The sequence below is a fragment of the Branchiostoma lanceolatum genome, chromosome 3, assembly GCF_035083965.1.
Source record: "Branchiostoma lanceolatum isolate klBraLanc5 chromosome 3, klBraLanc5.hap2, whole genome shotgun sequence".
Lineage (NCBI taxonomy): Eukaryota > Metazoa > Chordata > Leptocardii > Amphioxiformes > Branchiostomatidae > Branchiostoma > Branchiostoma lanceolatum.
Genome location: NC_089724.1, coordinates 1198682 through 1209471, shown reverse-complemented (window position 1 = coordinate 1209471; position 10790 = coordinate 1198682). Strand labels below are relative to the sequence as shown.

The following is a 10790-nucleotide window of genomic DNA, read 5'->3' as shown; positions in this document are numbered from 1 at the left end:
TTTATATGTATAGAAAGTGTAAAGGCGTTTTTGCCATAGCTACCTTTTCCAAATGTATTATTTTTATTTCGTAAGCTTCATTAACAGCTAATTTGTCTCTACATGTAATTGTACAAATGTGATTACACGAAAAGCTGTTCCTCCATTTCGTCCTCCAAAACTGTCGCCCACTACTTACTACACTGTCCGCTTTACAACAACTAGCGTGACGTCCTAGCCGCTAGTTACTTACACAATTACATACATAATTACATACATTCGTTGTCCGGTTCAATTGTTGGGATAACGCACTTTCGCAATAAGCATCATGACTAATATCTCAGGTTGGTCGCAGAAAGGAGCGACCAAACTTCCAACCAACCGCAGACATTCCGTTGGAAGGGGAAATCTGGAAGAATCAATAGACCGAGCAGCACGTCTCTATCTCACCCTCAATTAGGTTTTTTTCGCTATTCACTTCTTAAAAGCAGGCTCTTAAATCCATCAATCATTCAGTGTTGAAGTTTCAAACAACAAGCAAATCTAGTCTGAGGCCAGCTGGTCATTCAGCCCAGCACGAGAAAGATCCACTCTCCTCCTTGCAGTACATGCCGTCTGGACAGGAGGCGCTGCTGCACTGGTAGGGCTCCACCATGCGGACGATCGGTGCTAGAACAATATACAGAATAAACACACCTTCCTCTCCAAAGTCGTGTTACATACTACTTTTGGCTGAGCCTTTCAATTCTAGATCAGCTTAATTCGATCTACTTCTGATTCTAACTCTTATTCAATCCATCCTACATACTTCAGTACGCAATACTTGATAGAGTTGCAGTGTTTTTAAAAAGAAAAAAAAAGATTTTGTCACTATATTGAAGATTGAAAAAAGTGTACCGTTTCTTAAATGTTTTCTCTCATAGCCGGTAACCTAAACTGGCTTAAAATCTACAGATGTATTACATTTACAAACGGGCTAGTCTTATGTCAGTGCTGTACTTACCGAGGCAGCTGAAATGGGTAATCAGGTTCTGGCAGGTCCAGTCGAACGGGCAGGTCACCATAGCGCACCAGTCTATTTCTGAAGCAGAAAAATATATCATTAAGAACATCGGTACCGGTCTACAGGTTTCATTTTGTTTTCATACACGCACATAGAAGCATGTAGCGTAACATGGAATCTAGTTGCAGGCTGAAATATAGACTGCTAGACATTTACCGACTTCACAGTTGTTGCCGTCGTAACCGGTTGGGCATCGGCAGCTGTAAGAGTTGACGTCATCATGACAGGTTCCTCCGTGTTGGCAGGGATTGGAGGCACACTCGTCAATGTCTGCAGGACGACATAACACACGGTCAGTTCCCTTCATATCAACATATGGGGCGGTCATGCGTGGAAAAACAAACAAAATGATTATGATTAGAATTAAGCATTCGTTCGCTTTCAAGTTGTGAAGCGTACTTTAATGATGAAACACGTGGCATCGTATGGCGCAATCGGTAGGGTGTTTCGCCCACAACTAAGAGGTCCCGGGTTCGAAACCACCTATATACCCCGATGTTGTGCCCTTGGAAAAGGCACTTTACTCGACTTTCCTCACTTCTCTCAGGTGTAAATGAGTACCAAGCTTTGGTTTGTGACGTCCCTCGGATAGGACGGTAAATGGAGGTCCCGTGTTTGAGAAGAGCCACACCTTCAGCATGTTAAAGAACCCACTGCACTCCCGGTGTGATTGGTCCAAAACCTACAATCCTACGACCGTACGCGTATAGGGTTCGCCCTTAGTAATAGCCTCCGGCTAGTTGGGCAACCCTGGCATGTACATGCTGATCCAATAAATAAAGAAAATGATGAAATACTTGTAATATTACTGCCAGATGTTCTTTTCAAACATGCTGAGCAGTTGCAACTAAGGGACACTTACTTCCTTCACAGAAATCGCCCTCGAACCCATCCGGACACTCGCAGAAGGTGGCGGACCCGTTGAAGCAGGAGGTACAGTTGCCGCCATTAAGACATGCGTTTGACCCACAAGGTTTCAGCGCTAGAATGGATTGAAGTAAAGACGAAAATCACAATTAACAGTCTTCTTATGTACAAATTTAACTACTTTAAATTCAACTTTGAAAAAAAAAAAGATTTTTGAACATCATCTTTACATACCAGACTCACAGACGTAGTTGTGTTGCTCCGTGCAGAAAACAGTCTTGGCCCCGTAGTTGTTGGAGCTGTCCAGGAGAACACACATGTCCAGGGGGGATGAAGGTTCGCCCGCCAACCACTGCAAGGAACCTGTTAAGGAAAAAAAAATGTAGCTAAAGTAACCAACACTAAGCTTTAAAAGCAAATATCTAGCAATGTCTGAACGAGTAGATTATATGTTTTACGTAGACTGATTCCAGAGAGAACAAAAGGGGATGATGCTTTGAAAATGTGTTTATCTAAGGGTCTTAAATGGATCTTGAACAAATCAATCCTTGCTCTTAGGTACTAGGTTAAGGAATGTATAGTTATTCTCTGTGTCTTCCTTTTTCGCTTAAAGGGTACGACATATCTTTTTACCTGACACGATAGATCCATCGCTGTGGAGAATGGGTAAAGGTGCACTTCTCATAGCCAGCCAGGTAGAAACGCCGGTGGTGGCTTCGATCTTACTCGCCAGGAAATGTTGCTTTTTCTCGTCTTTCACGTCCACCAAATGGCCGCTGTTAGCAAGGCAGGCCTGTGTCGCTTCAAGATGAGTAGCAGCTGAAGTGGAGAACTTATAGCAATCCCCGGCAGAAGATACTGGGGTATACAAGTAGATACCATTATCATCATGGGCTACCCCCCATATAGCCAATCAGGGGCAAAGTAGGGGAGGGGGGTCCCGGACTAAGGCGGGCAGGCCTCCAGCCTGGCACGGAATGACTCAACGGTGGGAGCCGTCACAACCGTGCCAGGAAAGTAATGGTACCGCGGTAGATGGAGCTAGAAAGTCGAAGTTAAACCGCTTGTTTATTGCATGCGAGCTATGATGAGCGTAATATGTAAAACGTGTGATTATTTGACTTTGGGATATATTCAACATACTAGAAGGTACTTCAAATTGAATGTTGCTAATGCAGCAAAGTATGTGGAGCTAAATGTGACCAAGAAAAACCTTCCATAATGATATATTGTACCTGTTTCACAGATCTTGCCGGTGGTATCCTTAGGGCAGACACAGCTGTAGCTGTCCACGTGATCCAGGCAGGTCCCTCCCAGCCAACAAGGGTGGCTCGCACACTCGTCGATATCGACTAAAAGGGAATTCAGCGACATAACGTTTAATCACAATACAAATGATGCATATATAAAGCATATTAGCAATGGTTTCATTGATAGCCCAATGGCCAAAGGTAATTTTGGCTCTACCACTGACTATCCCCAGGGTTACAGATCGCAAAACACTGCTTATGCTGTTATATACTGTTATATACTGTTTAATCTATTCGAATAAAACAACAACAACAAGAACTTAGATTTGTGTGGCCAAAGTGAAAGCCTACCTATTTCACAGAGAGTTCCAGTATACCCAGGTGCGCACTGGCAAGTGAAGCTGCTCACTCCGTCCTGGCATGTAGCGTCATTCTGACAGGAGGCGCTGATGCACTCGTCTTCGTCTACGATTAAAAAATATACATGAACACCTGGTATGATGGGAATACCCTTTACTTCTTCACATCATTGGATTTGATGGAAAACAAGGTTAAAGGTATATTTAACTGTAGTTACGCGTTTACAGTTCACCAGCTAAAAGCATACCTGTTTCACAGAGAGTTCCAGCATATCCAGGTGCACACTGACAGGTGAAGCTGTTCACCTCGTCTTGGCATGTAGCTCCATTCTGACAGGGGGCGCTGATGCACTCGTCCACATCAACTGAAACAATCCAATTTCAGCTGCATTAGACGATTTTCACGGTAAAATAAAAAAATAAAAATCTGCGAAGTCACTTTGCTCGCTACCTTGTGCCTGAGGGGGGAACTAATACAGCAAACGAAGAGGGTGACGAGGAAAGTAACATATATGGCACCGATCAACGAGGTGAAGTGGTACCCGTCGGTAGGGTCAAGGGTCACCGGCGGGGAAGACAATCATTGCTGGGTAGGAGGGGTGACTACATCGATCTTTGGACATACAGGAAGGGAAAGTTCAGTAGTGTTGTAGTGTGGAATGAAGCTTAATTCAGCTTGCAGAAAAATAGGAAGGGATGGATCGATGATGGCAGAGAGGTTCGGAGCTGCAAGGCCCTACTAGATACTGTCTTTCCTCGAGGTTGACAAGGGAAAAATCAGTACTGATTTTGGATGGGTGTGAACTTGCATGGCCCTGTGAAGAACTGGGCCAGTTCAGATCGATAGCAGTAAAGGCATGATGCATCGACACAGGTGCATGGAGAGGGATCAGTACTCGTCTAGAAGACGGTGGGTAAAAAAAATTAAAACTGAACAGAGGGACCAGTATTGCTCGACAGGAGGGGGTTGAAAAATAGGGGTGTAAGTCGAGAACAAGTCGCACCTATAGTAGTAATGAGGGTAGGCATATGTGTAGCAGGGCTAGGAGAGGCAATAGACTGTAACGTACTCAGACTTCTGACGTCCAAAGACAAATCCATGGCAGCAGGTTGTTCGCATTGCAGACGTACAACCCTGCGTCTGACAAGGTCGCGTTACGGACAGCTACGGTCCCGTCTCTCCCCACAGTCACTCTGCCCCCGTCCCCCTCTCCCGGCACCACACTGACAGCTGCACCGGACGGTAGCGTGACTGTAACGTCCGGAGTCGGGACGCCGGTCGCCTCACACTGCAGGTAGATCGTGTCCCCCAGCTGCACAGTCGAGTTCCCGGCTTGAAACGTGTCGATGGCCGCCGCCGTGCAGCCGCCGTTGAACCAGATCTGCTGGGGCGTGAGGTCCTTCAGCCGCTGCCCTGCGAACACCCCCGGGCTCACACAGGTTATCTGCTCCTCAAACATGTACCTACCGGTGAATGCGCCCCGGAAGGCGGCCAGTCGGCAGTCGCAGCGCCAGGGGTTGTCATGGAGATACACGTTCGCGATGGGCACCAGTTCGCCGTGAGTCTCGGCCGGCAGTGCCGTCAGGGCGTTAAACTCGAGGCATAAGATGCTCAGGCTGGACATGTTGACAAACGCACCCGGTTGGATGGTGGTGATGTTGTTATAGTCCAGGTAAAGCTCTTGCAGTAGAGTTAGGCCTGAGAAGTCGGAGGCAGTGACTGCAGTCAGGCTGTTGTGGTCCAGATGCAGAATCAGCAGCTGAGGAAGTGCCTGCAAGGCGGCTGGCAGAAGGGTGCTGATGCTGTTGTGATCCAGGTGCAGCTCTTGGAGTTGAGGAAACCCAGAGAAATCTGCAGTGATGGAAGTCAGGCTGTTATGGTCCAGATGCAGGTTTTGCAGCTGAGGGAGCCCTTGGAATGCGCCGGGCCTCACAGTACTGATGCTGTTGTGGTTGAGATGCAGCTCCAGGAGTTGGGTTAGGCTGCGAAAGTCTGTGACAGCTGCCAAACTGTTGTGATCCAGGTGCAGATACTGCAGCTGTGAGAGCCTCCCGAAGGTGCCTGAAGCCACTGAGCTGATGTTGTTGTACTCCAGGTGGAGTTCCTGCAGCTGACTCATGCTGCAGCAGAACTCTGCAACAGCAACTGCAGTCAGGCTGTTGTGATCCAGGTGCAGATACTGCAGGCTGGAGAGCGAGTGAAAAGTTAAGGGCTGGATGACACTGATGTTGTTGTTCCTCAGTTGAAGAGTCTGTAGATGAGCAAGTCCTTGAAACATTCCATTTCGGATGTGTGACAGCCGGTTTGATCCCAGGTTTACCGTCAGCAGGCTGGCCAGGGAGGCAAACGTGACGTCGTCTATCGCTGAGATGACATTGTTAAGGAGCTCAATATTCTCCAGGTTTCTATACGCGGAGAAATCCGCAGGGTTCAAGGTGGCAATGTCGTTGTTTGAGGCGTAGAGCGCTACGATGTCCTGTGGCAGGTCGTGGGGGACAGAGGTCAGACTTAGGCCCTGGCACACGGCGTTATGGGTAGCAACGGAACACGGATGTGCTACCGATGCCCCAAGGTCGTTCAAGGTCATGAACATGACGACAAAGAGGCTTGAAAGCCAGATTTCCATTCTGTTGCCTTTTAGGATATTTTTTGGCCGGATGTGCTTCAACCTAGAAATGGTAGAAACATTTTGTTTAGTTTTTGCCCTATCAGTTGCTCTCTACTTGTTGTTTTCTTGATTCGTAATGCTGTTTTCAAAATATGATAATCATTCACATGATACAATTTCTAGAGAGTAACAAAAATTTATATGTATCTTTTACCGAAAGACATCAGCATATCTAGAGATAATGACTGGGTTTACACACGACTTTTCAAGTCCACTCTAAGTCGACTCAGTCGAGTCGACTAAGGAACGTTCTATTGTCCCGCTTTGACATATGACCAACAAAGAATGAACAGACACTGAGCAACTATTAACATTACATAATACCGTTATAACCCATCCCCCACCCCCGCGCTGAACCCGTTCAAAACCCGTTTCAAAGCTACTTATTAAGTCGACTGCAGGAAATGATACTTCAGTAGTCGACTCGGGAAACTCATGCGTTAATCCAGACAGTATCTTTACCTTACCAGGTAGGCCACAGGTGAGACTACTGCACATTGTCTTCACTTATCAGTGACAGGGGGGCAATGTCCCTGAATATGGATCACGACTGAACAGATTTACATATTTGTAGTTTTCTAAATTTTTTTGACCTCATCGACGGAAAAACACAACAGACTAATGCCTTCATGACTATTCGGTACTTTCTAAATGTCAAAATCTTCTCTTCCTAAGTATTATCAACATTGAAGCCTTTTCTACGAGCATATGTGTGAAGGTTTTACATTTAAGGAGTACACAAAATGTAAAACTGACCTGCGCTCTAAACCCTGCACTGTTGGATGTCTGTAGCCCTGTCTGGTGAGTAAATTTGGTGGACGTTTCACGCAAACCTGTTATGCTGGGAGCCAGGCGTGTTTGACTGATCAGTCTGAACTGTCACCACGTCAAATCTCCTGTCAAAAATCAATTCCTGCAAACTTTGGCCTGTTTGCAGAAACACTATTTTACCCTTTGGGTTAATCATCCACGAAATAGTTGTATTGTTTTTCTCGTGTTAAATGTAATTTTTCTTATCTTACCAATGGGAAGTCACCTAAGTGTTAGATTTCTCCCCTCTAGCTTAGTTCCATGTATCAGAGAAATTTTAAGTGCTGCCTTAGACGTTGTTTTGTCTTTTTTAAACAGAACTGGATTTGTTTGTCCTTTGAACCTTCTCCCGACTGCTCACAGAGGGTAGGAATAACAACAGCACCAAAATAATGATGGGAGCACGACAACAACCTAGTATATAATATCATAACTTGTTGATAGTAAAGGCGAAATTATGTTCTATAAACTTTGTTAATATTATCATTATTATTGATTATCAATCGTTAGCTTTATGATTAGGTATTTGGCATTCTGACGATTACCCATTTCGGTGTATTATGAAGTGTTGACATGCTAGGCTAGGGTGTGTTATTTCTCCAGGCAAACATGTGATATCTGAAGTGTCAACAACATACATCACATCGAGAGTGACGAGGTCGTGGGAAGTGTGGAGGGGTCAAACTCAAACCGAAGTCACACGGCACTTCAATCACCTTAGGTTTAAAGTACAAAGTTCTATCTGGACATACTCCACCGTTCAATCTGAGACCAAAGGCTGCATTTGAGGGTGTCTGTTCTGAACTGAGCGAACTAAAATCCAACCGTTTACTCCGTAAATCCCCCTCCCCCACTGGACCCGCGGTACGCTGGCGGTGTCGCTGCGCCCTAAATTCGAGTTCTGTTAATTATGGCTTTCTAATAGGAATATCATTTAAAACGTACAAGTATGACCAAAAGACAACAAAACACACGAAGTATATTAAAGATTCGTTTTTTGTCGATGATATTCGTTGCTTTGCCAATTCGATCGTGCCGCGGCTGGGTCCAGTGAATTTGGGGCTTAACTGATGAAACAAGCATGACACAATTAATTTCTGTCATGTCTTCGCTCTCATGTACAATTGTCGTGCAATAAAGTTCTTCTATAATAGTATTCTGAACCCTTCAATCCTGTTGAGACTCTGACAGTATGTTCAATCTTCATGGAATCAATGCTGGAAAAAAAGTCCAGATAGGCATACGGCAAATTTCCTGATGTTTATTTGTACGACTAGCCCATAAGCTACCATATACCCGTACCTCAGATTTTCTTTTTAACGACGAGTCATACAGCAGGTATATTGATCATCCTTTTAAATGTTCTTTGAAATTTTTACCGTAGGGCAATGTACTTTTCCGCTCATATCAATCATTGTCCTAGACTACTATACCAATACAGAGAAAAACACGACAGGGAGAGAGATCGAGAGAAAGAGCCACATACACCCCCTCCCACACCCACACACACGACTATAAAAGTAAAAAACCAAGGGAGCTGAAGTTTTTCTATCCGGACCGCGACTTCATAGGCTGTATCCAGACTCATTTTCCCACTCGTTACATAAAGACGTCAGAGGAAATGGCAGTTTTTTATTTTTTTATTTGATGTGACATTCTTGTCAGAAACATTCTCTGTGAGAACCTGTCTCCCGTTCTGGTAATCAGTACTAGGAAGCCAGTGTGCTGTCTCTACCGACAGGGGCAGGACCGGGATGGCGCGATCTCTGACTTGGCTCTTTATCCTGGCGGTGTTTCCGATCAGCAGCGGTGAGTACGGACATGCGATTACCTTTCTTTTCGGATACGAGTTTTCTTTACACATTTTAAACATGTATATAGCATATATATATATATAGAAACTCAGACAGCTTCGGCTGCTCGCAGAAAAGAAGACACCGTGGAAAGAAATGAAGAAAGACCGAATGCAGCCAGAGCCGCAGAATACAGTGGATCATCATCATATAGCAGATTTCACGAGAATCAATGTTTCAAGCCGATTTGAATACAGCAATCCCATTGTAATAAGATGTTACGAATTCACTTAAATTAGCCTTTACTGTTTAGTATTTAGAATTATGAGCTTTAGTTTGCATTGTTTACTCTGTTGTGATAAGCCGCCGTACGAAGGGTATCCTACTTTGAATTATTAAAGTACCTTTCACTGCAAACCTTGAAATTAAGGCATGGTCAAGAGACAAATATTTATTTTGTTAAGAAAGGGGGGGGGGGGGTAATGCAATCTGTTATTTACTACATGCTGATGCTCAAAATGTAGATAAAATTGAAATGGTAAACATACATTTTTCTTCTAACTCTTGATTCAGAGTTAACTCAAAACTATAATGAAAAAGTCAACATGACGCTATCCGGAATTCCCTGCCAACGCTGGGACAGCCAGACCCCTCACTACCACGCCCTGTATCGAGACTTGGACGGGAACTTCTGCCACGGTTACGACCAAGGCAGCCCGACATGTCCGTGGTGCTACACAATAGATCCAGGCCTGCGATACGACTACTGCTTCGATTGTTGTTAGTATGGCTTTAGACGTTAAAATTATGTTATAGGAAGCTCATTCTCACTATGAAGGATGATGATAATGATGATGATGATAATGATAAATTATTTATTGAGAGAAATCACACAAAATGACAATGGAAGTCAACCGACTAACTTGGTGTCAGATTTTAAAATGTTACATATCTCAGGATTTTCACTAACAGTTAATTTAAGAGGTATTATCTAATGCCCTTTACTACAAAGAATTGTAAGTAGATTTTCCATGAATGCTTAAAAGGAGAACTTCTCAATTAAACTTACAATTTGCATTCCTTACTGGAGTGCTTTTTTTATTGCTGAAAAAAGTCCTGTAGGATGGTTCTTTTACAAATTAACCAAAATGACTTTAATCCAAATAACATGTATGATAAAGAGATTTTTTTAAATCAAACCTTACCATCTTTACTATTTTGATGCAGCTCCTGAACGTATTGCCTACAACGGAACAGTCAACACGACGGTTTGTGGAAAAGCTTGTCAGATGTGGGACAGTCATGAACCACATCGCAACGTGGACAACACTCCCTACAGGCGCCCCCACTCCGGACTGGAACAGAACTTCTGCCGGACTCCCGACTCAGACCCCTGCCCCTGGTGCTACACCACGGACCCCATCACCAGATGGGAGCACTGCTTCATCTGCGGTTAGATAAACACAGCATCATGATTGAGATTTCATTTAAAGCATGCTTGAAAGTTGACAATGAAATTCAAACTGACAGTACAGCAAAGTCAAGGAAGATGGGAGTATTAGATTTCCAATCATCCTTCGCAAAATTTACATTCTTATTACAAGAAAAACGAATTATCTTTCTTAAACTTTACAATGTTAAGAAAATAAAGGAAATTATGCTGGTTCCAAATTTTAGTTTCTTTTTCTCTATGCACTTTGTATGCCTGCAATTCAACAACATCCCATGGCATGTTTCTTGGGCACAGAGACGACTTGGCCCTGTTGGTTTTGATTTGGCGTTCTCTGCTTTCAGACGCTACATCTGCCGAACCTGCCCCAACAAAATCAACTGATCCACCGCGGCTGACACCAGATCCTAAGTTCCCCACTGTAAGCCCCAGAGGTAAGCACCGTCATAACTCAGATTATCGGGAAAATCTTAACTTCTGACAACGAGTGACGGTTCTAGAATATTGTTGTTATGCCTTTTAATAACACTGCACATTTTCACAGTGCACA

The 10790-nt window shown here is 44.1% G+C and overlaps 2 protein-coding genes and 1 pseudogene across 2 annotated transcripts; 1 reads left to right on the top strand and 2 right to left on the bottom strand.

The window, feature by feature from the left end:
* Positions 1 to 89: 89 nt before the first annotated feature.
* Positions 90 to 4619, bottom strand: LOC136429633 (fibropellin-1-like). Its single transcript, XM_066419552.1, has 10 exons — positions 4589 to 4619; positions 3767 to 3883; positions 3511 to 3624; positions 3145 to 3261; positions 2543 to 2767; positions 2144 to 2272; positions 1905 to 2024; positions 1199 to 1312; positions 983 to 1060; positions 90 to 648 (listed from the first exon to the last, which is right to left on the bottom strand). Exons 1-10 carry the CDS (start codon positions 4617 to 4619, stop codon positions 542 to 544), a joined length of 1152 nt encoding a protein of 383 aa, XP_066275649.1. The 3' UTR covers positions 90 to 541.
* A 54-nt stretch (positions 4620 to 4673) lies between these two features.
* On the bottom strand, positions 4674 to 5797 carry LOC136429141 (chondroadherin-like). The gene is made up of 2 exons (XM_066419018.1): positions 4809 to 5797; positions 4674 to 4749 (listed from the first exon to the last, which is right to left on the bottom strand). The coding sequence occupies exons 1-2, from the start codon at positions 5795 to 5797 to the stop codon at positions 4674 to 4676; spliced, it is 1065 nt and encodes a 354-aa protein (XP_066275115.1).
* Positions 5798 to 9395: 3598 nt separating this feature from the next.
* On the top strand, positions 9396 to 10247 carry LOC136429139 (plasminogen pseudogene; annotated as a pseudogene).
* Positions 10248 to 10790: the final 543 nt, after the last annotated feature.